The sequence below is a fragment of the Salmo trutta genome, chromosome 21, assembly GCF_901001165.1.
Source record: "Salmo trutta chromosome 21, fSalTru1.1, whole genome shotgun sequence".
Taxonomy (NCBI): Eukaryota; Metazoa; Chordata; class Actinopteri; order Salmoniformes; family Salmonidae; genus Salmo; species Salmo trutta.
Window position 1 is genome coordinate 31,501,668 of NC_042977.1, and position 26,256 is coordinate 31,527,923.

Genomic DNA, 26,256 nt, shown 5'->3' on the forward strand with positions numbered 1-26,256 from the left:
AATACCAGAGGTACTGTAGAGTGTACGCCCACTGTGTTGTGTTTGTGACGCATGTTCTGAATTTTGTTTACTCATCATAGACTTTACATAACACCAGTGTGTATAACATGTAATAAACATAAAATACTGTAGAGTAGGCCTAGCAATTTTTACATCAATATCTCCACACACTACAGAAGTGTACACACACACACACACACACACACACACACACACACACACACACACACACACACACACACACACACACACACACACACACACACACACACACACACACACACACACACGTACGTACACATCAGTACACCCACTAAAAAGGAGCAACATTCAGGTGTGTGTACCTAGTCTTGTCTCCAGACAAATGTGATGACAGCCAGCTCTGGTTCAGTGTCATTTATTTGGGGGATTGATTAGATGCAAGGAAAGGAGATGAATGTTTTGGGAAGTAGCCTTCATTTGAGATATTGCTATAATGTTTAAGAGATACAGATGTAGGATCTTGATTTGATCACCCTGTTGCAGGAGAACTTTAAAACTTGTAGCGTATTTGACGTTTAAAAAGGCTTTTGAAGCAGGCTCAAATTAGGATCATACATCTGTAGCAGAGTCAGTGCATTTTTCTAAATACTCCTATTTCCTCGGGAAAGAGCTGGATCCCAGCTTAGTAAGGCGCTGATCTGAAAGACTGTGTTAGATCCATTAACCTGCATGGCCATCTTAGACAACAGGCCTGTTGAGGAATCACACAATACAACAAGCTATAGCAAAGTGAACTGCTACCCTTGACATGCGATGAAAATAACACAACTCATTAGTACTGCACCTAGAGTGCCTTATTCCCCAAACAGGAACATCTTTAAATACTGGTCTTTACAGTCAAAAAGTCAAACTGATCATAGTAAACACACACTTTCATAAGGCCCAACTTGACTACCAGGTGATTCAATAATATGCTATTCTATGGCATGGCAGGAGCATGTGTTGCTAAAGTCAATGGTGATTTCAATAAGCACATTTCCCTCCATAGTTTTTATGTGAGTAAAGTCATACTGTATTAAAAAAAACACCACAGCTGTGATAGAAACAGGAAGTTTCGGTACAATTTTATAAATGGCAACAGATAATTCCTTTGACATCTTTTTATCTGTAAAATTAATTATGCGAGAAATGGATGTGGAAATGCCTTTACGCACAAATATTGATATAATAATCATCATATCGAAGTAAACTTGGGAGTCATGCAATGATATGTTGTGTGTTTCAAACACTAGGATTCGGGAAACCATGCAGTTTATTAGGCTACAGATTCAATAATTTATGAACTTCACAGGGTGGTGAAAGTGCACGGTAACCTTGATGCTCCTTTCCAATAAATATCGATGGTCTGATTCTGGTGACATGATGATCGATACTTGACTGCCGTTTGACAAATAAAAATATTCTGGCTCTTATCCATAATAAGCTCATCATGTAGGCCTAGACCACCTGTTTCTGCGAGTTGTTGACTAGAGAGCAAGTGCTTAGACCAGAGCAGGGAAATGTTCTATTTTAACGCAACAGAGTTGAAAATGTGATGGAAACTGATTGAACTTTTGAACATATTTTCTTTCTTCTTTTTATGCAGATTTTTGAATATTCGCATGAAAATCTTTTGCCAATTGGATGGAAACCGAGCTAATGTCTCCCTCTCACAGCTTGTTGTTTCATACTGCCCCCCTCTGCCCTGGCTGGCTGGCAGGGAGGGGATAGGCCTCGGTGTCATCAACATACAAACATCTCTATCAACCAGAAGACTGCAGACCCGGACCAACAATATCCATCACCTGGCTGAGTGACCTGATAGGAAATCACTGTCACTACTTGAGGTGAGTTCAAGAACATCTTGGCGAGAACAGATCTTACATGAATCCAATGGCCATCTCCATAGCTTAATAGCCCATTTCAGCCATAGTCTGAAATTGTCCCATCACAATAATCAAAATATAAACAATGCTGTGGTAAAAATACTTGTATCACTAATGTTTATGAAAGAGGAAAATAAAAACTTTTGAAGTGTGTTTAATAAATATTAATGTGCCACATCATTATTAGGCCTATGAAGCAATGGGAACATGCTTGATGAAATAATAAACATCTTTTTTCTCTTCCAAATTAATACTATGTGTGATTCAGGTGAGATGTGGCAAATTGAAAGCAGCGTTACCTGGGGGTTCTTCCGTTAGAAAGCCAGTAGGCTACTGCACCCCGCTACACAACATCCTTTTGTAATGTGCACACTATTTACCCCTGGATTGCTCCAGGCTAATGTCTCAATAACGTTCACTCCTTTCTCAGGTCCTTCCCACAAAGGACTTAACTAATGATCCATGGACAAAATGAAGCATTTAAATTTATTCATTAATCATTCATCTCCAGCTCATTGAAAATGCTAAACTTCCACAAAATTAAGATTGAATATTGAAAAGTGATTGAGGGAGACAGCTTTCTAGAAGAGGGAGAGAAAATGAGAGAGGGAGAAAAAAATGGAACAACAAAAACAAGTGTGCTTGTCTCCTGAGAGGAAGTGTTTTGCTCGGGCATTGGTCCGGGTGGTCGAGGTAGTGTACTAAGTGGTAGTTAAGGTCACGGTGGGTTTTAGTAGTCCTGATTAGATCTCCAAATCTGGAGAAGCTTAGAATTTCTGTCAACACTGCCTGTAATTATTCTCTTTTCCAATTAATGGTGACATAGATTAATTATCTGATGAGGCAAAGCCAATTGCAATCATTCACCCTGCTAAAATTAGATCAGTCCTGGCAGCAGCATGAAAGTCACCTGTTTCATTGTTATGGATCTCCTGCTGGTAAGAGAGAGAGAGAGAGAGAGGGGGATAGTGAGTGAGTGAAGCGTGCTGGGGTAAGTAAGTTGTCTGGCACCAGGTGAATGTCCAATTACACTGTTATCTGAACTGTAGGCATCTTCTTCTTGTTCAACCCAATGGCATCCAGACCCGCTTGTTTGTTCACTGCTGCTGTCTCCATCGTCGCAGCATCATCACTGGTTGTTGAGTCATCTGCCAGAGAGTGCAGAAAGGCAGAAATGCGCCGGATTGCTTCTGACAACTCCTCCTGTGTGAATAAGGGAGCAAATAGAATCAATGAATACATTCTAATTAAGAAAACAGAGTGACGACAGTCGTCAGACGACGTTGAGTCGGGGAGATTAGAGGGAGAGCAGCAGCTTCGACGACAGACATACAGTAGACAAAAACAACTCTAGTGTTGATGTGATGCTTTCTCCGTTCTCTGTCTGTTTCACTACTTGCTGCTTGCTCGATGTGCTGTCTAGAGATAGTGAGAGTAAGTTACGCCCAGCGCCTTGTTCTTTATTTTGTAGAAGGAGAGAGCGAGAACAAGAGAGAGAGGCTCCTGGTTGAACCATGGCGCAGGTTCAGTGCGCCTGTGTTTTAAAAATCTCAGCATCCAGTTTTTCTATTAAACTGCCTGGCACTGTCAACCAACTTGGGAATCTGAACCGGCCTAGCCATGCAGAAATTCTCTGACTAACAATTATATCAGAAACAGGATCTTGGATTACTGTCCCTGGAGACTGGGGCTAGTGGGCGTCTGCTACTATCATTACTGGCCATTCAACAAGCACTCTGCACTGTGAGCCTCGCCGCTGTTAGCCATTGTCAATTATGCCATCCCTGGTGTAAACTGGCAGAACACAAAAACTCAACTGCCAGTTCTGGCAGCGGTGTTACAGGATGACAGCGCCCCCACCACCACACACACCCACCATCCCACACCGCCCATTGCCTCCTCCTCTGAAGCTACTGCAAAGCAAGAAAATAAGTTACATTTGGCTTCATAATGCTAGTGTGCCTTGGTGGTGGAAGTGCAGACCTGACCTTTCTGATCTTCTGCCAAATAGGTTAAGTGGACATGATGGATTAGTATAGTACCCAGCAGGATTCAGTCCATGAAGACTCCATTTTGGTACATTTGTTTCATTATGGTTTGTTCTGTTGGTGCGAAGTGGGAACTGCTATGAGGCGATCACCATCAGTATATAAAACATGCAGTGCATCACTGAGGGGCTTTGGTTTTAACATGAACGTTACTCGGAGGGTCTTTCTGTTAAAAGTATGCACTGCTTTATTTGTAAGTGTGCACTACTTAGAGGGTCTTTGATTTTTAAGTGTGTACTACTCTGAGTGTCGTTTTGCTTAATGTGTGCACTACTCTAAGGGGTCTTTCTAAGGGGTGTGCACTACTCTTAGTAAGGACCCTGAGTAAGGAAGCTTAGTAAGGAAGCTGTGCGTAGTGCGTAGTAAAGCCTGCTTTAGTCTGCAGGAGCCGGGTTGGGGGTTTAATGTGAGTAGCTGCTCTGCTCTGAGGGACCCTGTGCTGGGCTGTGACGGGTGACGGTGCGCTGCGCTTCAATACACCAGCTCTTTTGTCCTTCACACTCTGCAGCTCCCTGATAGCTCCTCCCCCTCCTCCTCCTCCTTTTCCTCCTCCTCCATGCTCCACTCCTCCCTGCTCTGCTCTACCCTCTGCTCTGTGTTCAGCTGCCTAGGGCCTCCCCTCCTCTCTTCGGGGCTAGACCTGGGAGACATGACTGCTCCCTCCCTCCCTGACTGACTGGCTGTAATGTCTGGCTGGATAAGACCAATCAAAAAGCATGTCGGCAATACAAAGGGGGAAGGAATGGATGGATAGGGAAATAATGACTGAATGTGTTATTGCTCACTGTGTAGAGAAGACTAGACACAGAGGGTCTGAAATGATGTCAAATCAATTCTATCTGGGAAGAAGTCTGATCGAATCAAATCAGTTGAATTATAATTTGAATCGCAATGAAGACCTAAACAGTCTGTGGGACTGTGACATAGGTAATGGTAATGCTAGCTTGGAAAAAGCTGATAGACATGGCTGGCTGTCACACCTGGATAGAGAGCAGGGGCAAGGAAACAATGCTGAATGTAAACACCTCTGTATAAAAAATATAATGGGTGAGAGAATGTGAACGGTTCCATGGTTGACTGGCACCTATCTGCTACACTATGATGGTCAGTGAGGGTGCTACAGGACAGAACATTTGATAAAGATTCATCACTCTCCTTCTGTCCGCTTTGACCTCCTCTCACATCTCACCACATATTAGCCACCCATTATCCAGTAATTGAAGATCTCCACTTCTCCATGCACCCCTGCAGATTCAGAATACGTGCCCACTACTTTTTCAGCAAAACATGAGAAAGGTAGCTAGGGGTTATTCAACCTAGGAACACAGGAGGGGTTGTAGTTGTACCATAGATAGTTATCCAGTAGTAACACCCAACACAATAAACATCAGGCAGACACACAGACAAACGTAATGTAGTGAATAAACACGCGCCCTAACAGAGTGAATGTATAGTTCTCTGGAGAGGAGAAAGCTTCAGATGCCGGGTCGCAGCATGCCATAGGCACTCGCACCGAAACATCGTCAATCACATCACTGCGCCGGCGCTGTGACGACTGGATATATGGAGGAAGGGTGATGGTGGCGTCTTTAACTCTAGTGTGATGACGCTACAGACGGGTGTGGTGACTGGTGAATGTTTTACTGTGGGTTAGTGGACTGGTTAGTTCCCTGCCAATGGAGGCATGACGCTCAGCTCAACATGTTTTAACTTTGGGATGCCACACATGCTCAGCATTACATGAAGTCATTACATGAAGTCATTATACTGTCATAAATTATTATACTCCCATTAAATTAATAAAATCTACTCATCCCATGAAACCTCCCAACGCTTAAAAATATTATTGTGATATACTGCAGGACTAGGCAGGCGGATTGAAGAATTGAAGAAACCCCATTGAACTGGAATGGTTATAATGTTGTATGTGTGTGGATTCACAAGGAAAAATCCTGTGAAACATGCATACCTGGACAGTTTTTATTTTCTGGTTGTTCTCGTTAAAGAGGGTCTGGAAGCGGGCCAGTTCAGCCTGGCTATAGAGGTTGCGTTGTCTGAAGTATTTCACCACAGCTTTGTGCATCCTCTTCTGCAACAAAGAAATCTAGGAGGGGGCAGACAGGGAGAAAGAAGGAAGGGAAGAGAGAAGAGAGAAAAAGGAATTGGTAAGGCAGGAGAGGAAATAAATGGCAGTGTTCAAGAAGAATGATGGAGGGGAATAGAGAAAGCAGTCAATAGCCCATTCTGCAGTACACAGGCCTGACAGGAATTTCACAGTCTCTTGGTTTCTCTGCCCACTCGTGTGCAGTCATCAGAATCGAGTCACATCTGGCTGCCAGGATGGGGGGTTAATTTTCTCTAAATGCTTCAGCAGTTTTGTTCTAGCTGAGGCAAACTCTGTGACTGCAAAGCTGATGAGTAAAATATTTCTACTTCACCCAGTTTAACTTTATATCAATCCCCTCAAGACATATTTTACACATACACACAGAGTCATGAACCCCCCACCGAAACTAGAAATTATTCCTAGTCTATTGGAAAGACATGATGCTCGCTTGCTTTATTATTTGAACACAGTTTCAAGCAAAGGGGTTTCTTTCAATTCTGATAGATGCCATTGCTTTTTCTCCCTCCAACTCGGTTTTCTTCCTGCAAAGCTTATCATTGCTTGGCAATGTGTTCCCCAGTGCATAGAGAAACTAAAGCGAATTAGCTCAGCCATCTCCTGCTGAAGGAAAGACAATAACAGGAATGCTCTTCATAGCGTGCCCTGTTAAAAACCTGTGCTGAGAGCTCCATCCACATAAACAAAACAATGCTTACATGCAGTGATGAGGCCACTTAAATGAACCATAAGGTAACTGATGCTACTGGAGGAGAAATAACACATCACCATTGAAAACCACTTTTAGGTTAGTGCTATCCTAGTAGATGGGGGTAGGTATAGTAGGTAACCATTATACCAAAAGGGTATTTTGATATTGCCTAACATTTGAGGAAAGTGTTGGGTTGGATCATTGAAGCATTCAGCTATGTGCAGGTGATAAAAAAAATGTACCAATTGTAACAGGAACTTACTGTATAATGTCAACTAATAACAAATGCCATAAATTCAGAATGTATCTTTGTGTAGAATGTCTTATTACTATGGTGCTAACTACGTTTGTATTATAACAGGCCAAAGCCTGTAAACCTTGGCTTGATGAGTCAGGCCAGTAGAGCGCCTTAGCAGGAGCTTCCATTGGCTCCCTCTGCTGAATATCAAACATTTTACAGGCTCTTTAAACAACTGAGAGCTTCTTCCATGTTTGGAGTGAACCAAGTCATTCCAGTACACAGTATTGCTATGGGCTGTCAAAAAATGTGTGCTATGATATGATCCCACCAGTGTGCTGGGTCCTTTGAAGCTAGTCTTTCTTCTCTGGGACAGAAGCAGGTTAGTTAGCCACTATGAATAAAACCCTGTAACATTGGGTATTGAGAAAAAAACAACTGATGGAAATTAGATTGTCAGAGGGATATGAAAATCAGCAACAAAAAAACTAAAAGGAATGAATTACATGAAATCTGTTTCTATTTAGAATGAGAAAATGAGAGATGTTGGTAGGTGGTTCTGTACTAAATGTCTATGTCTAGAGCTGAAACAAACACAAATGGTTAAGGAAGGCTAAATACAGAGTAAAAGAAAAACAGGCTTTGATCATGAGCGTGGAGAATCCTGCCCACAGGATTTTATTTCTGCATTTTTCACTTGATAACATTCATTCAGTCAGATGAGGAATTGCTCAAGTAAAGGTATTAGTCATTTTGGAGAAACAAATCATGTCTATTGCTTATTGCCTGAAGCAGTGCATGTTTTATTTCCTGTTTAGGCTATTGAATATCGTCTTCATCTGCAATTCCTTTTAAGATCAAAGTTAAATTGCGTCCTGGACCATAAAAACTGAAACGGTTTAAATGTTGTTTTCTGTAGCCTCTCTCACAACTATTCAACACCTTTAGGAGTATACGTTGTTCTGTAGTTTTCATTTAAGACCTTTGGGAGTATTAGCATTGAGAGTGTATTCTCTTTTTCTATTATTGACCTGTGCCTGCTAGCCCATTGGACACCTAGCCCATTGGACACCTAGCCAATTGGCCAACCTAGCCCATTGGCCAACCTAGCCCATTGGACACCTAGTGAACAGAAGCAAACATAATGAAACATGTCACCTTGGAACACCTGTATAGTGAGCTTAGTCTTTATGCGTTTGCATGAATTACATCCACCTATCCTCTCTCTAATCTCCCCCTGGGAAGAAATACTACTATATCACATCCATCATCCTCCTACACTAAGGTTATCTCATCAAGATCAGATTACTGCAGTCATCTCCTCATTGGTTACCCAACTAAAACAATCTGAAAATTACTGACCATGCTAAGAAACATTCCAATCAAATATAATTTAACATAATATCATATAATGATTTAAATGTATGATTCAATGATAGGGATTATGATTCAATATGTAAAGCTCTATAATTGTATAACATTAGGAAGTAGACATGTTCAGTAGAGAGCCTACCTGTTTGTGATCATAAAAAGATGCCTCTGCTCGATTCCTCTCGTCAAACACCCCTACAGCCCCCTGCTTGGTGATCATCAGGACTTTCTGAAGGGCTCTGTACTCGTGGGCCAACTCAACGTTCTCTCTTAGGGCTACCTTTAGGTCGGACTACAACACATACACATACAAACACACGTTCAGTTACACGATTTCATATATATTGATAACAAGGTGTCCTGACAATTTTAAGCACTTGACAGGACTTATGAGTGTGGTCCACTGTCAGAAAATATTGAGGAGACATGGCAGGTTGCAGCACAGTATGACTGAGGAGGTCCATCATGGTGGTTGGGTCCATCAACCCCTAGTGGAGAAGAGCTGCTACAGTCCTACCAAGGAACAATACATGCTGAAGCAGCAGTTATACTGCACTGTATACAGTACATGTTGAATGTCAGCTACTGTGGATCACTGTCCCAGGCTACGGCTATAGAAAGGAGAGATAAACATTCTCATGAACCAATAGGCCTGGGAGTGAATCCATAGATGTACAGTATGTATTTAGGGCATACTGTATACTCAGAATTATGACAGGCTTAAAATGAATTTCCAAGAACATATTTTGTCATAGGTTATTTAGTAGGGGGAACAAGTACACGTGTGTGAGACTATATGTGTGTGCTTGTGTGTGCATACTACTGGATGTGTGAGTCTTACAATCTAGGGCACACAGGGACAAATACAGACAAACACTGACTGGACACTATTCTGGAAATCAAATAAATAACAATGACTGGGTAACTCTCTCTCTCTGCCTGCCCTCTTCTCAAGTCACAACCCCATTCATTCCCAGAGTATTTGATCACTGTGCTGCTGTATCCATTGTGCTGCTGTATCCTGGTGGTCTCGACTGTACTGTGCTGTACCTGCAGAACGAAGGAACATAATGAAGTGTGTCTGCAGTAAAACACAACAGCAGCAGCACTAAGGTGATGAGTTTAACCCAGCAGAAAGAGGGGGGGGGGCTGTAAACATGACAAATGCTTTCTATTGATTCCAGTTTTAATTACAGCAGGCAAGGCATGCAGCACTACTGACTAAGCCCATCTGATGGCTGCTGTTATCTGAAGTGTAAATGGAATGAATTACACTTCATTGCCCATAAGAAACTTATGGAGTCTGTAGTTTGGTTGCGTTGTTTACTTTATCCACGGTGACAACTACACAGAACGCCAGCTAGCTGCTTGATTACATTAATGAAGGAAGACACTATGTTGATGGTGGAAACGCTTTGGAAACGTTTGGGTTTGGAGATCATGACAGACATTTACAGTGCCTTCCGAAAATATTCATACCCATTGACTCATTCCACATTTTGTCGTGTTACAGCCTGAATTCAAAATTGATTAAATAAATAAAGAATTCTCATCCATCTGCACACAATACCACATAATGACAAAGTGAAAACATGTTTTTAGAATTTTAGCTAATTTATTGAATAATAAATACAGAAATATCTCATTTAGAGTATTCACACCAGAGTCAATATATGTTAGAATCACTTTTGGCACTGATTATAGCTGTGAGTATTTCTGGATAAGTCTCTAACAGCTTTGCACATTATTATTATTTCAAAATTCTTAAAGTTCTGTCAAATTGGTTGTTGATCATTGCTAGAGTCATGGCATAAATATAACGACACAAGGCGAGACCCAGATGCAGACACAAGAGGCAGATGGTTTGAGTTCTGATATTTATTATAGTCCAAGAGGTAGGCAAAAGGCAGGTCGGGGACAGGCAAGAGTTCATAACCAGGTCAGAGTCCAAAACGGTACAGAGTGGCAGGCATGCTCTAGGTCAGGGGCAAGCAGAATGGTCAGGCAGGTGGGCTCAGAGTCAGGACAGGCAAAGGTCAGAACCAGGAGGATGAGAAAAACAAAGACTGGGAAAAAAAACAGGAGCTAGTAGAAAAACGCTGGTTGACTTGGCAAACAAGACGAACTGGCACAGACAGACAGAAAACACAGGTATAAATACACAGGGGATAATGGGGTAGATGGGCGACACCTGGAGGGGGGTGGAGACAAGCACAAGGACAGGTGAAACAGATCAGAGTGTGACAATAGATGTCAAAGCAGATTTATGTCAAAACTGTAACACGGCTATAAAATTTCAAAATTGCAGATAGATTGTGGATTCTATCAATGTAATTGTCTGCATAATTTCCAATCCCCCATATACACTGTATATATTTTTTGGTAAGCAACTCCAGTGTAGATTTGGCCTTGTGTTGTAGGTTAATGTCCTGCTGTGTCTGGTGGAAAGCAGACTGAACCAGGGTTTCCTCTTAGATTTTGCCTGTGCTTAGCTCCATTCTGTATTTTTTTTAATCCTGAAAAACTCCTCAGTCCTTGATTACAAGCATATCGATGACATGATGCAGCCACCACTATGCTTGAAAACATGGAGAGTGGTCCTCAGTAATGTGTTGTATTGAATTTGCCCCAAACATAACACGTTTTAGTTAGGACAAAACGTGAATTGCTTTGCCACATTTTTGCAGTATTACTTTAGTTTCTTGTTGTAAACAGAGTGCATGTTCTGGAATATTTGTATTCTGCACAGGCTTCCTTCTTTTCACTCTGTTAATTAGGTTAGTATTGTGGAGTAAATAAAATGTTGTTGATCCATCCTCAGTTTTCTCCTATCACAGCCGTTAAACTCTGTAACTGTTTTATAGTCACCATTGGCCTCATGGTGAAATCCCTAAGCGGTTTCCTTCCTCTCCGGCAACTAAGTTAGGAAGGACGCCTGTATCTTTGTACTGACTGGGTGTATTGATACACCATCTAAAGTGAAATGAATAACTTCATCATGCTCAAAGCAATATTCAATGTCTGCTTTTTTTTATTTTTACACATCTACCAATAGGTGCCTTTCTTTGCGAGGCATTGGAAAACCTCCCTGGTCTTTATGGTTGAATCTGTGTTCGAAATTCACTGCTCGACTGAGGGACCTTACTGTCACGCCTGCTCCCGCTCCCCCTCTCTGGCGCTCGAAGGCACCAGGCTGCCCATCATTACGCACACCTGTCATCATCATTACGCACATCAGCACTTCATTGGGCTCACCTGGACTCCTTCACTTTGTTGATTGCCCCCTCTATATCTGTCTGTTCCTCAGTATGATCCCTGTGTCAGCATTAATGTCGTTTTGTTTCCCCTGTCCAGACGCTGTCCGTGTTCTGTTTCATGTCGGTTATTTATTAAATGTTCACTCCTTGTACTTGCTTCTAGTCTCCCAGCGTCTGTCCTTACACTTAATTGTATGTGTGGGGTACAGAGATGAGGTAGTAATTCAAAAATAATGTTAAACACTATTATTGTAAACAGAGTGAGTCCATGCAACTTATTATGTGACTTGTTAAGCACATTTTTACTCCTGAACTTATTTAGGCTTGCCATAAGAAAGGTGTTGAATATTATTGACTCAAGACATTTCAGCTTTTCATTTTAATTAATTTGTAACAATATTGAAAACCATAATTCCACATTGACATTATGCGGTATTGGGTGTAGGCCACAAAATCTAAATTAAATCTATTTTAAATTCAGGCTGTCACACAACAAAATGTGGGAAAAGTGAATACTTTCTGAAGGCACTGTACGTGCTGAATAACTGGACTCCAGCTGATTTTGATTCATTTAATTTCAATTGACTCAGTGTATGGGGCGACTTCATGAGTTGAATGGAACTGTTTGTGGACAATCAACAGTGTTTTGGTGAGAATTAGGTTAAGATTAGGGTTAAGGGTTTTGTTAAGGTTAGTGTTATGGTAAGGGTTAGTTATAGATTTTGGCTAGTTGGGCTGTCAATGGGATGCAGGTCAGAAAAGTCCCCTTAGTGACTCCCCACACACAAACACAAGCCTCCTCTGAGCTGTTAGCAATACTAATGTGCTCTACCTGACAATTAACATCCCAACAGTCAACATCCATGGTGACCTCTGGGGCCTTCCAATGATAATATGAGGTCAGCATCTTTCTCCTGTGTAATTTTATATCTCAATGTGTCCAGTCATTACTGTGTTTATTCGTTCTCTGAGTCACGCACGGCGGGTTCCAAATGCTTAGTGTGCTTATTATGTTATGCTAATGTGGACATTATGTGTGTGCTTTATATTCAAATCAAATCGAAGTGTATTGGTCTCGTACACAAATTTGCAGATGTTATTGCAGGTGCGATTTGCAGCTTGTGTTTCTAGCTCCAACAGTGCAGTAATAATACCTAGCAATACGCACATAATCCAAAAAGTAAAAAGAAAGAAGTTAATACATTTCAGAACGCGTATAGAAAGTATGGATAGTATATGAATAGAAACTGTGTACATCAGTAGTTATATAGGACCTAATGAACATAATGATCAAATTAACCAATTTCCTTATAACTTAACACTCGCTCTAAGTCTTGATCTTTTTATTTGGTGAGAGGGGCGATAGGCCTATTGTTGTTTCCATTACATTTTTTTCAAGTGAAAAAGGCTAAAGCTATTTTTGCATGATTGCCTTTTATCAGGCTAATGGGACTTGTGTCTATGAGGAAGACTTCCTAATTCTTAAATTGTCTCACGCCAACAACTTCTTTAAAGTTGCTGCACTCGTGGATGCATGGCGGCCTAGCTCCATTGCCTTTTCTTGTTTTGAACTAATGCATTCTTGATCACCGTTTAATGAAACTCTATACCACATGGCGATTTCACATTAGATAAGCCATGTGAGACTCCCATCAGCCACGAGGCGGTGGCTGGGCTGATAATCCTGCATGCTGCAGATGAAAACCTTACAATAAATTGGGCTCTCCCATTAAAGGGGCAATCTGCAGTTGCTATATCCATTTTTGGACTCGTAAATTAATGATATATACCTATAAGTTTCTTGAAGAATATAACTTAGAAATGCCTCATGAGCTTAATTCAACTGTCTTACTCCATCAGAACCCAAAATATAAGCTTGTTTTACTGCAATGTTTGTAAACAAAGTAAATGTAAACAAACTCTATAGCCTCTAAACATGGTTAAAACTATAATGATAATATCATTGATGGTCACTCCTTGCATCCATAGCTCTGTCTATGAATTTCAGAGTGGTCACATTTCTCCAGTCCCATCTCTCACCTTTTTACCGAAACAGGAGCGGGGACACCCCTGGTTATTCTTTCAATTGCTGATTGCCACTTTAAAACAAAGCTTAAATATAAAATAATGTACACCACAGACACTTTTTACACTCCTTTTTGAGGTGAATACAAAAAATATTACATTGGTAAAAATGTGTTTTATCACTGTGTTGTCAATGGTGTGAGGTTGGGAAGAATAGGCTTGTGTTTAAATTAATATGATTATTAAACATATAGGTAACTGAATACAGCAAATGTCCAACCAAGGAAGATTCACCAATACAGGAGAGGCCTTCCCACTGGGCACAAACTGGGTGAATCAACGTTGTTTTCACATCATTTCAATGAAATTACATTGAACCAACGTGGGATACATGTTGCATTGACGTCTGTGCTCAGTCGGTTATCAGTTTGGAAAAATACTTTCTAACAGTTAGTTGTCACTACTTTAAAAAACACAACACGATTGACCTTGGCTTGTAATTCTAATTGCTTAGGACGCTGTTGTGGTCTTCTCACAACGGATTGTAGCGAGTAATTCCAGTGACACTAATCCACAAATAACTACACAATAAGCTGAGGACCCTTTCAGACTTTCTCTCGTGTTTGTTACCAATATACCACTTTGAAGACAATTGCCAATGGGCATGTTTGAAAACTAACAAATATTTTTAGCCTACCTGTTTTTAGCCTACCTAAATGGTCTCAATTCCAGTAAGATTAGCTGTATGAGGAATACCAGTAACACTAACATCAAATACAGTGAGTACAACATAAACCAAACCACCTTGTATTAACCAAATTACCCAGTGTTTACCTTGGTTTCCTCCATTTTTTGCTGTCTGGTTGTGAATAGAGAAGTGTGAGTTTGCACTGCTTGCTCCATCCGTTGTTGACAGTTGGTGATATCACGTTCTAAGGTGTTCATGATCAACGTAGCTGTTTGCTTTTTGAACTCTACGGCGTCAAAGACGGACCTGATAAATACAGGTGAACGACAATCAATTGATTTGGAATAATACCAAGCTGATTCCTGTGCTAATATCAATGATGGAAAAGCCAAGGCTTCAAAGTTAATGGTGACGCTTCATGCTCTGAGCACAGCATGAATCAAACTAATACATTCAAGCTTTCCAGGGTCTCTGGTGCAGCAGGCTTACAATGATAATACATTCTAAATAATCTAGATAGGGTAGAAGGCCTATTATATTATATTGGCAGAGCAGAGGGTGGTTCTGAGGAGAGGACAGATTCTTACTGTAGTTCCTCAATGACATCTGGCATCGTGGCTGCTGTTTCCTCCATCCTGTCAGACTCTGTTCTGTACTCTTTGGACTTAGCAGTGAGGACTGTGATTCTGCTCAAGGCGTGGTCAAACCTCTTGGTAACATCTTGGTGTAATTCCTGTCAACGATAAACAAGATTGAAATGAATGAACCATGCGCCACAATGAAACTTGGCAGCTTGATTTCAACATCAAGAACTTTTATTAAGTCCCACCACCCACCTTGTGATTTCAAATACATTACACTATCACTTGTAAATCATGCGTGTGTATTAGGTGTAATACATTATATTATGAAATGTGTTGTTCTAATATCTATTACATTTCTCACCATTTTTTAAATATGGTGACTTTGTGTAAATCCTTGCTTTATCTTACCTTGACTGTATTTAGATGGTCAAGTTTCAGCTTCCTTTCCTTTTTCAGACAATTTGTAGTGTTTTTGTGTTCGTTTAGAATATCACAGAGTTTCTCCCTTAAACGTTCAATTTTCTGAAACAGAGAAATTAATAATCAATTGAATTTAAAACACTCAACATATCTCACTAAAACGTTTGTAATACAGTAAACTGAACATAAAATGTTAGATTACCTCAGATTTATCATTGTAAATCTTTCTCAGTTTTTCCATTTCAATTTCCAGTTGTTTTGTTGCTGATGACACCTCTTCAAATTCCTTATGAAGTTCCCATCTGGCGTTTTCTGTGTTGGTTTGCTCCTGGTGTAATTCTGCTTTAAATGTTGTTAATGTATCCTGAAATACAGTTTAAAAACGTAACAAAACTGTTGTACACAAGGAATCATATCACCTTCCAAGATCAGTCTTACGAGATGGCTGGTTTTAGAACACAGCTGACTGTATAAAGATGCTTGACAGAACCAACCGTGAAAGTCGAAACTCTACAGAAGACAGACAGAAGAGATTTACCTTCAGAATGGCTTTGGCTTTCATCTCGCTCATCATGTCTTTCTTCAGATTCTCAATCACTTTCTGAGGAGATATATGTATGTGTTGCATCAGTAACACTAGTAAAGAAGCCCACTTCATCATGGTACATGAATCTACTAGTGCATATCTGAATGTCTATCTGCAAGGGCTCTTTTCACAAACCCACCTTGATAGAGACTCCAAGCATGGATGAATCTCTAAAAGCATGTGCTTCTCTCACTGACAACTAATGCAGATTATGTGATTGACAATATCTAACGGAATTTAAATCTAAACATCAGACACTTGTGTCAATGAGGAGATGCAACCTTCTCTTTATGTAGGATTCATTTATAAATGAGTGTCTCTCTAACTTACCGTCATAAATTCTGATAAAATGGATCTCTAGTTATGTGCATGGTACTACAGGTAAGAGTGCATGGATCTCTACAGATGTAAGATCTTAATTTGAGCCAGTTTGCTACAGCAGGAAATTAATCCTACAGCAACAAGAAATGTAAATTATTATGTGGATTATAATTCATGGACATTTTTTAGTGCTTGAAAAAATGTTCATAAGGAAAATCAAGTCTGAAATCTCAAAGTGGAAATTACAAACCTCACAAGCCTTTTTAAACCTCAAATACACCACAAGTTTTAAATGTCCTGCATTGCAAATTAAGATCTTACATCTGTAGCCTTGATCATACTACAGGTAAGAGTGTATGGATGACGAGTTAAGTGCATGTCCCTTTCCACACGGACCCTCATCCTCTGCTCCTCCATGAAGGTCTGCTGCTCCAGCTCCTCCAGGTTGACCTTGGTATTAGCGTGCATTGCTGCCACCTGGGACAACTCCTCCTTGGCCTCTTCTCTCTGTTCCTCGTTCACACTGATCTTCTGTAGCATGCGCTTCCTCTCCTTCTGAAGCTGCTTCACTGCCTGCTCACTGATGGACACACACAGACGTACGTAAGTATGCACACACACACACACAGCTACGTAAGTATGCACACACACACACACAAATGACATACAGTACCTCTCATAGATCATGTTACTGTAGTCCTCAGTCTCTAGATCATACTCTTTGTTTTCCTCGTGGAGAGCCAAGATGTCCTGATGTTTCTTACAGAACACCTCCTCGGAGTGAGAGACCGCTGCTTCACCTGCAAGTCTCTGGAATAAGCCCCGGATGCAACGTTAGGAAGCAATAAATATGCAATAAGTCGTATGCAATAAATAAAGTATTGTGAGAAATATTCAACATCAACAATACCTATCATGAGATCACTTACAGTTGCATGGACTTCTTTCTGCAGCTCTGAAATCTCTTCCTTTAATTGTGCAATTTTTCTACCTTCAACTTCAATAAATATGTTCAACTCCACAACCTGTGGCCAAAGAATAACTAGACATTGTATTCTCAATTTGGAAGGAACATTGGTGCATGTTTCAGCATAATCCTTAAGTAAAATTCCTCATTCATTCGTTCATTCATTAAATTATGATAAATGCAGTTGTTCACAGTGATGAAAATCATTTAAGTTACAGACTGGCTCACATGTGCTGACGTAACATACAGTACACAGTTAGCACAGTACAGTACTCACCAGATCATTGACTGCAGCCTCCTGCACCTCTAGCACAGGGATAAGTTGTGACATGTCTCCCCACTCCTCCTCCTTCAAAGCCACCCTCTCCTCTGTCTCCTTCAATGTAATGCAGTAGCCATCCCAATAATCTATCAGCTGCTGGAACTCAGTTCTGGACAAAATAATACAATCATCTTTTGAAGTGAAATTATGAATAAACTTTGCATGTATGTCTAATTGCGCAAACTGCAAGCATGGCGCAACAGTTGTTAGTACTTTATAACAACACTGTCAGGTTAAGTTACCACGTGATTACAGAGATATTTGAGATTTAACAGGACAGATTACTTGGACAATTATTCCTTTGGTTCCTTCTAACCTTTACCAAAAAAAACTTTGGAAACTATCAGATACTTTATGTGAGGACAGACGCTGGGAGATGAGAAGAAGGTACAGGGAGTGAACATTTAATAAATAACGGACATGAAACAAAACACGAACAGCGTCTGGACAGGTGAAACATAACGACATTAATGCTAACACAGGGATCAAACTGAGGAAGAGACACAGTTGAAGTCGGAAGTTTACTTACACTTATGTTGGAGTCATTAAAACTTGTTTTTCAACCACTCCACAAATGTCTTGTTAACAAACTATAGTTTTGCCAAGTCGGTTAGGACATATACTTTGTGCATGACACAAGTAATTTTTCCAACAATTGTTTACAGACAGATTTTTTCACTTATAATTCACTTTATCACAATTCCAGTGGGTCAGAAGTTTACATACACTAAGTTGACTGTGTCTTTAATTAGGGCTAGGCCCCTTTTTTCTCAATTTATACCTGAATGACGTGCCCATAGTAAACTGCCTGATGCTCAGGCCCTGAAGCCAGGATATGCATATAATTGGTACCATTGGAAAGAAAACACTTTGAAGTTTGTAGAAATGTTAAAATAATGTAGGAGAATATAACACAATAGATATGGTAGGAGAAAATCCAAAGAAAAAGCAATGAGAATTTTTGTTTTTTGAGAGACCATCCTCTTACAAAGGCAAGTATAAGGTCATACTGACAATTAGCTCCTTGGATACAATTCCTATGGCTTCCACAGGGTGTCAGCAGTCTATGTTCAAGGTTTCAGGCTTGTAACTTCAAAAACGAATAAGAAATATCAGTTTTAGGACAGGGACACAGTCTTGGAAATTTGTGTTTGGGCGTGCCATGAAGACAGGACGCACCTGCTAAAATCGGTTTCCTATTGAACATACTTCTTTCCGTAGAAATATTATAGTTTTATTACATTTTAGTGTACCTGAGGAGTAAATAGAAACGTACTTTGACTTGTTGAAACAAAGTTTAAACTGCCTTTTTGTGATATAAAGAAGAATTTTATCTAACAAAACGATACTACATGTTATAGCCGGGACCCTTTGGATGACAAATCAGAGGAAGATTTTCAAAAAGTAAGTGAATATTTAATCGCTATTTGTGAATTTATGAAACCTGTGCCAGTGGAAAAATATTTTGATGTGGGGCGCCATCCACAAACAATCGCATGGCATGTTTTCTCTGTAATAGCTACTGTAAATTGGATAGTGCAGTTAGATTAACAAGAATTTAAGCTTTCAACCGATATAAGACACTTAAATGTACCTAAATGTTTAATATCCATAATTTTTATGATTATTTATTTGAAGTGTGTGCCCTCCAGTTTCACCGGAAGTTACAGCTTGGAAAATTCCAGAAAATGATGTTATGGCTTTAGAAGCTTCTGATAGGCTAATTGACATAATTTGAGTGAATTGGAGGTGTACCTGTGGATGTATTTGAAGGCCTACCTTCAAACTCAGTGCTTCTTTGTTTGACATCATGGGAACATCAATAGTAATCAGCCCAAACTTCAGAAAGCAAATTGTAGACCTCCACAAGTCTGGTTCATCCTTGGGAGCAATTTCCAAACGCCAGAAGGTACCACGTTCATCTATACAAACAATAGTACGCAACTATAAACACCATGGGACCACGTAGCAGTCATACCGCTCAGGAAGGAGACACGTTCTGTTTCCTAGAGATGAATGTACTTTGGTGCGAAAAGTGCAAATCAATCCCAGAACAACAGCAAAGGACCTTGTGAAGATGCTGGAGGAAACAGGTACGAAAGTATCTATATCCACAGTAAAACGAGTACTCTATCGACATAACCTGAAAGGCCGCTCAGCAAGGAAGAAGCCACTGCTCCAAAAGTCTTTTTGGAGAAATGTCCTCTGGTCTGATGAAACAAAAATAGAACTGTTTGGCCATAATGATCATAGTTATGTTTGGAGGAAAAAGGGGGACGCTTGCAAGCCAAAGAACACCATCTCAACCGTGAAGCACGGGGGTGGCAGCATCATGTTGTGGGGGTGTTTTGCTGCAGGAGGGACTGGTGCACTTCACAAAATAGATGGTATCATGAGGAAGGAAAATTATGTGGATATATTGAAGCAACATCTCAAGACATCAGTCAGGAAGTTAAAGCTCGGTCGCAAATGGGTCTTCCAACTGGACAATGACCCCAAGCATACTTCCAAAGTTGTGGGAAAATGGCTTAAGGACAACAAAGTCAAGCTATTGGAGTGGCCATCACAAAGCCCTGACCTCAATCCTATAGAAAATCTGTTGATCTCAATGATCGGCTATGAAAAGCCAACTGACATTTACTCTTGAGGTGCTGACTTGTTGCACCCTCAACAACCACTGTGATTATTATTATTTGACCCTGCTGGTCATCTATGAACATTTAAACATCTTGTCCATGTTCTGTTATAATCTCCACCCGGCACAGCCAGAAGAGGACTGGCCACCCCTCATAGCCTGGTTTCTCTCTAGGTTTCTTCCTAGGTTTTGGCCTTTCTAGGGAGTTTTTCCTAGCCACCGTGCTTCTACACCTGCATTGCTTGCTGTTTGGGGTTTTAGGCTGGGTTTCTGTACAGCACTTTGAGATATCAGCTGATGTAAGACGTTTTGTTGGCAAAACTGAAAAAGCGTGTGCGAGCAAGGAGGCCTACAAACCTGACTCAGTTACACCAGCTCTGTCAGGTGGAATGGGCCAAAATTCACCCAACTTATTGTGGGAAACTTGTGGAAGGCTACCCAAAACGTTTGACCCAAGATAAACAATTTAAAGGCAATGCTACCAAATACTAATTGAGTGTATGTAAACTTGGGAATCTGATGAAAAAAATAAATGCTGAAATAAATCATTCTCTCTACTATTATTCTGACATTTCACATTCTTAAAATAAAGTGGTGATCTAACTGACCTAAGACAGGGAATTTGTACTAGGATTAAATGTCAGGAATTGTGAAAAACTGAGTTTAAATGTATTTGGCTAAGGTGTATGTAAACTTACGACTTCAACTGTAGATATAGAGGAAGCAATCAACAAAGTAAGGAGTCCAGGTGAGTCCAATGAAGCGCTGATGTGCGTAATGATGGTGATAGGTGTGCGTAATGATGGGCTGCCTGGCGCCCTTGAGTGCCAGAGAGGGGGAGTGGGAGCAGGCGTGACACTGTAATACTATTTAATATGCTGTATACTGTACTCACAGTCTGTCATTTAGCAGATTCCTGATGCCCTTAAGCTTATTGAACATCAAACCTCTATCCTCATCTGCTTTCAGTTCTTCCTTTCCCATCTCTTCTTGACAACTCTTCAGGTCACTGAAGGTCTTCGAAAATGTCTCAAGGGCCTAAAATAAAAAAAGATATAAATATATGCAATATATTATATGCAATATATATGTGACAATAACAGTGTAGAAAAAAAACTTGAACAAAATTCATTGTGAACAGTACCTTATGTTGAGCCGTATTAATTTGGATCATGAAATCGCTCTCCAGCTGCAGTTTTTCCTTCACAAGAGGCCCATTTTTCTTGATGAAATCAATGTCCTCATTTAACCGCTGATTCAGAACCTCTGTCTTGATCATTCTATCTGTCACTTGGTGAAGTTTATCTCTTCTCAATTTCAGATGCCATTTCAATTCACTGATGTCTCTGGTACAGGCCTCATGCTCTGGAGAGAAACAGCACATATCCAGGTTTCAAGTAAAGTTGCACTGTAAGCAATATATAAAGAACTTACCAAACCTACTAGATTACAGTTTATTTTGTCTTCAACAACAAGTGTTATAGAATAATACTCCTAATAAGAGTGATAATAACAAGGGATCTTTGTCTTTATGCCACTGACTGACCTTTCTGGACAGCTACAGGGAACTCCTGCTGCTTCCACAGTGAAATACTATACATTTTCCTCCCTAAAGTTCTCCTTCTCTTCTTCTCCGACTGTAGAGCCTCCTCTGCATCCTGGCGATCAGCTTCCAGACGTTCAATCAGATACACTACTTCTACCAGGATGTCCGTGGTTTCCTTACGCAGCGGAGACAACAGGTCACCCTCTGTATGAAGGAAGAGAGATGCTCGTATAGTATACCAGTAGCCTTATCTATTGAAAAATATTGGTAATTGTCAGATGACCTAAGCTAAAATAAAATAAACTACAAGTGGACTCAAAGTACAGAAAGCATCTGTAAACAAAAGGGGCTGTTCTGTATATGGTTGATTCAAAATAGTGCGCATGTTATAGATGCCATTACACTACATTTTTGTTCCTAGACACATTATGTTGTGTTCATGGACTTCATCATGTGACACAAGGCTGTGCACTGTATCCCTCTCATTTGAGAAAAAAAAAATTATAATAATAATATTCACCTCTTTCACCTCTTGCACTTAGTCCAATGCCTTCGATGTATAACTCTGTAGGTATCATTGAAGACACAGAATCACTGGAATTCAATCTGGAAAACATGGAACACATTTCTTCACATACCTGAAGAAATAGGAACATTCATTTCTGTAAATGTAAAGCTTTAAATTATGACTAATAAAAAAAATGGAATCAAATTGTATTCATCAGGTACACAGTTTAAAGAAGGTTTGAAAGGTGCAGTGAAATGCTTGTGTGCTAACTCCCCCAACATTGCAGTACAATAATCAATAATAAATATCAATAATAAGAGTCAAGTCAAAAATAGCAAGTAATAGAAGAGGTTGTATGCATAGATCAGTATAGATCATGAATGTGCTATGTCCAGTATGTCTGTACTTACAAATATCGTGTCTTGGTCACGCAGTTGACAATAGTATATAATAGAACACCAGCGTTGACTGTGTGTGTGTGGGTGTGTGTGTATATTTGTGTGTGAGTCAATGGTTTGTTTATGGGTGGTTGTGGACGTGTTAAACTATACCCCACAAGAAAAGTAAACTAACAAAAATGTGACCAACAGGGTACATTTTTTTGGTCCCCACAAGGAAAAAGGCTATTTCTAGGGCATTTAGGTTAGAATTAGTGCAGGGGTTAGAATTAGGGTTAGGGGTTAAAGGTTAGGGTTAGGAGTTAGGGTTAAGGTTAGATTTTGGGGTTAGGGAAAATAGGACTTTGAATGGGAATCAATTGTTTGTCCCCATAAGGTTAGTTAAACAAGATTGTGTGTGTGTGTGTGTGTGTGTGTGTGTGTGTGTGTGTGTGTGTGTGTGTGTGTGTGTGTGTGTGTGTGTGTGTGTGTGTGTGTGTGTGTGTGTGTGTTTGTGTGTGTGTAAGGGTTGGAGGTGACACATAGGAAATAACATAGGACAAAAAGATACATCTTACCTAAAAGTTTTTCTTTTTTGCTGTTCTTCATGAGACATCTGATGCTGAACATTTCCTGACTGGTAGAGACAGGCAGACAAATGACAGAAATGTATTTATTTATTTTTTCATATTTTTGGCCCATAATAATTAACTCAAAAAGCTTTTTTGCATGATCACACTTTGACATCAGAATCTTACCTGTTGACACCAGTTCTCCACTTTCCTCTTCAGCTCCTGAATATGGCAAACAGCTTTGTTGACGCACGGTGAGGGGGTGTTAACCAGGGCACAACTGCGACGTCTGCTGGGGCACACTGCTTGAAGATCTACCTGATCTTAAAAGATATCAGAAATGACCAGCCGTAAATCAAAATTAAGTGTTAGACCTATGCCCCGATTCATGATAATTTTGGGTTGGCTTGATGAAAAGCCAAAAACACATAACTGCTTTCCATAAATATGATACATACAAACAACAGTATGACAGTATAACATAAGGAATAATTAATATGACATTTGTATCCCTTAAAATCCGACACAAAGATATAGTATATCGGACACGTATTCCACTTTGTGTGAAAGAGACTTACTGTACACAGTGTTATGACAATACGACAATGATCTTATGTCATTTTCACTATCACCCATAAATGTCCATATAACCAATCACTATATTGTAAGCATCAGTGAATAGGCCAAGGGCCAGGGAAGCCTAATTTGAGGCTCCTGTGGCAGACTCAAGGGCAATATAGGCTTAGTGGTGGAAGGGTGCCATCTGGCTGCAGTATGGCTCCTGGCCTAAATGCACAATATTGAAACAGATATCCTACCCAGGCTAACATACACTTTAGGCCAGTGCTTTCAAGGCACAACATAGCCTACTCTATGTAAGATGATGCTGCAGCTGGAGCGCTCATACGAAATATGATTAAGCAAGTTGGCGACTTTCACCTTTTGTCATGGACTGTAATGTGAGAGTACATTACCTGCTGTTGTGGCAATCTGTCTCAAGTGTCTCTTTAGAAGCAAGACAATGTGTGATGACAGACAGTATCCCCATTGTATAACAATGCTACCACCTGTATCTCTGTTCTGTTTCAATTGTCTTTCAAGTGTTTAGGTGTGTGAGGGGGTTAGTATTTGTGCAAAATTTCATTCAAACCTTGTAAACTTGGCCCGTCCTCCCTTGATGGAAATCTGAGTGGTTCAACTTCAGGCATTGTCGCAATATGCAATCTCCACAATACTGTGCAAAAAACAAATTATTGTTAGTTAGATCAATGTTGGTGAAATTAAATCACTTATTTGCTACCTTTACATCTTGCCACTGTGCAAACTAATGGCAAAAAGCAGGCTAGCTGTGTGTCATGTCTTATGTTATGCCATGGAGAAAGTCGAAGCGTGAGCGAGTTGGCTATCAACTTACTTGTTCCCAGAATGGATAGGCCTTCGTTCTTTTAAAATTATAACATCCTGATTCCGGCGCTACTGTAACTACCACCGATACGTTATCTGGAAACAATATATCCGGTGAAATTTTCAACAAACTTTATTTTATGACCAGAAAGTTACAAAAAAGTAGTTGTAATGCCCCGTATGATTCTATTCCGTCTTGAATGGCTGCGTAAACTACCCGTGTCACATGGTTGCTAAGCAACAAGCAAAGGGCTGCATTCAAGAGCAGTAGCAGAGGTTTGTTCACTGTACTTTATAAAATGACAAATAATAACCCCTTTTGTAGTTTTTCACGGCTTCTCGAGGCCGTTTGCACGGCACAGGCATTGCTCGTCTGCCATCTAAGTTAGAGGGACATATTATGCATTGTATTAATTCAGAGGAACGTTTTCACCAAGGTTAGGCTAAAGTCTAGACATTTTGAGACACTATAACAACATTTTAGGATGATAAGTTGCAGGAAGTTTCCCAGTAAAACTGTGTGGCTGACTAGAGGAATAGCAAATGTAATTATACTAGGGTAAGTAAGGCTTGTTGTAGAAATGAGTCATGAAACAAGTTGGCCTATGAATGAAAGGACAATGGGGCATCACATTTGTGCTTAAGAAGCAATTGCACATGCATTCATTACAAGTACAACATAAAAATGATCTATTTGTTGATCATTAATTGATGAGATACCAACACAATAAATGTCACTTCCTACTGACAATCAATGCCATTTCTACTTAAAGCACAATTGAATGCTCTAGAAGTTAAACAAAATAAGGAGCAGACATTATATGCCTACCATTCTTAGATCTGTGAGACAGGTTCTAGGATAGGGCAGGGTCAATAAGACCTTAACTGGATACTGGTATGGAAGACAGGACTATCACAAAATATATAGATTTTATTACAAATATGGTACAGTACGCCAGTTACTGGGCAGGCGTAATTTGGATGTCACCAAAGGTAATTTACAGTTTAACAAAGGCCTGAAACAAAACACAGCAAATTTTAAGTTGAAGCTCAGCAAACTGATTTTCAGTGCAACACAGCAAACACAATATTCAACAGGGATTCAATATCAAAGGTCTAACAGATTAAAGTGTTACGTGCATAAAACTGCACTCTCTCTCAATCTCCCCCCCACAAAACAGTAAGCTTTTAAACACAATACATACCCCTGCTGCCTCAGCTGTCTCAAGTCCACTCCACTCGACACAGCCACCATTTATTATTTAGGTTGTTTTTTAACCTTCATTTAAGCAGGGAGTCATGCTGAGACCGCGGTCTCTTTCGCACATGAGCTCTGTATGAACACATCAATAAACAACAATTACACTATACATATCTATAAACACATCAATTACACCCCACTGGCACAGATGTCAATTCAACGTCTATTCCACGTTGGTTCAACATAATTTCCTTGAAATGACGGGGAAACAACGTTGATTCAACCAGTGTGTGCCCAGTGGGACAAAAGATGAAAAGCAAAACAACCATATGAAACAAACACATTCTTCAGTAAAGTTTCAAGTTGTCGTGCACAAGTACAGTGAAATGCCTTTCTAAATCCAACAATGCAGTAATCAATCGACTTCCACCGAAGGTGGCTCCTCTCCCCGGTCGGGCGGTGC

General features: G+C 40.2%; 1 protein-coding gene across 2 annotated transcripts; it reads right to left on the reverse strand.

The window, feature by feature from the left end:
• Positions 1-2,379: 2,379 nt before the first annotated feature.
• On the reverse strand, positions 2,380-24,821 carry ccdc178 (coiled-coil domain containing 178). 2 transcript variants are annotated; one of them, XM_029705176.1, is made up of 20 exons: positions 24,603-24,821; positions 24,339-24,422; positions 23,375-23,511; positions 23,195-23,253; positions 22,252-22,337; positions 21,732-21,935; positions 21,330-21,550; positions 21,081-21,223; positions 17,506-17,659; positions 17,191-17,286; positions 16,935-17,071; positions 16,658-16,841; positions 15,893-15,955; positions 15,557-15,718; positions 15,343-15,456; positions 14,938-15,083; positions 14,497-14,656; positions 8,523-8,672; positions 5,925-6,059; positions 2,380-3,110 (listed from the first exon to the last, which is right to left on the reverse strand). In XM_029705176.1, exons 2-20 carry the CDS (start codon positions 24,394-24,396, stop codon positions 2,934-2,936), a joined length of 2,586 nt encoding a protein of 861 aa, XP_029561036.1. In that variant the 5' UTR covers positions 24,397-24,422; positions 24,603-24,821; the 3' UTR covers positions 2,380-2,933. The 2 variants fall into 2 exon arrangements, with proteins under 2 accessions (XP_029561036.1, XP_029561038.1); XM_029705178.1 differs by lacking the exons at positions 23,375-23,511; positions 24,339-24,422; positions 24,603-24,821 and having other exon boundaries at positions 22,252-22,369.
• Between the last annotated feature and the right edge of the window lie 1,435 nt (positions 24,822-26,256).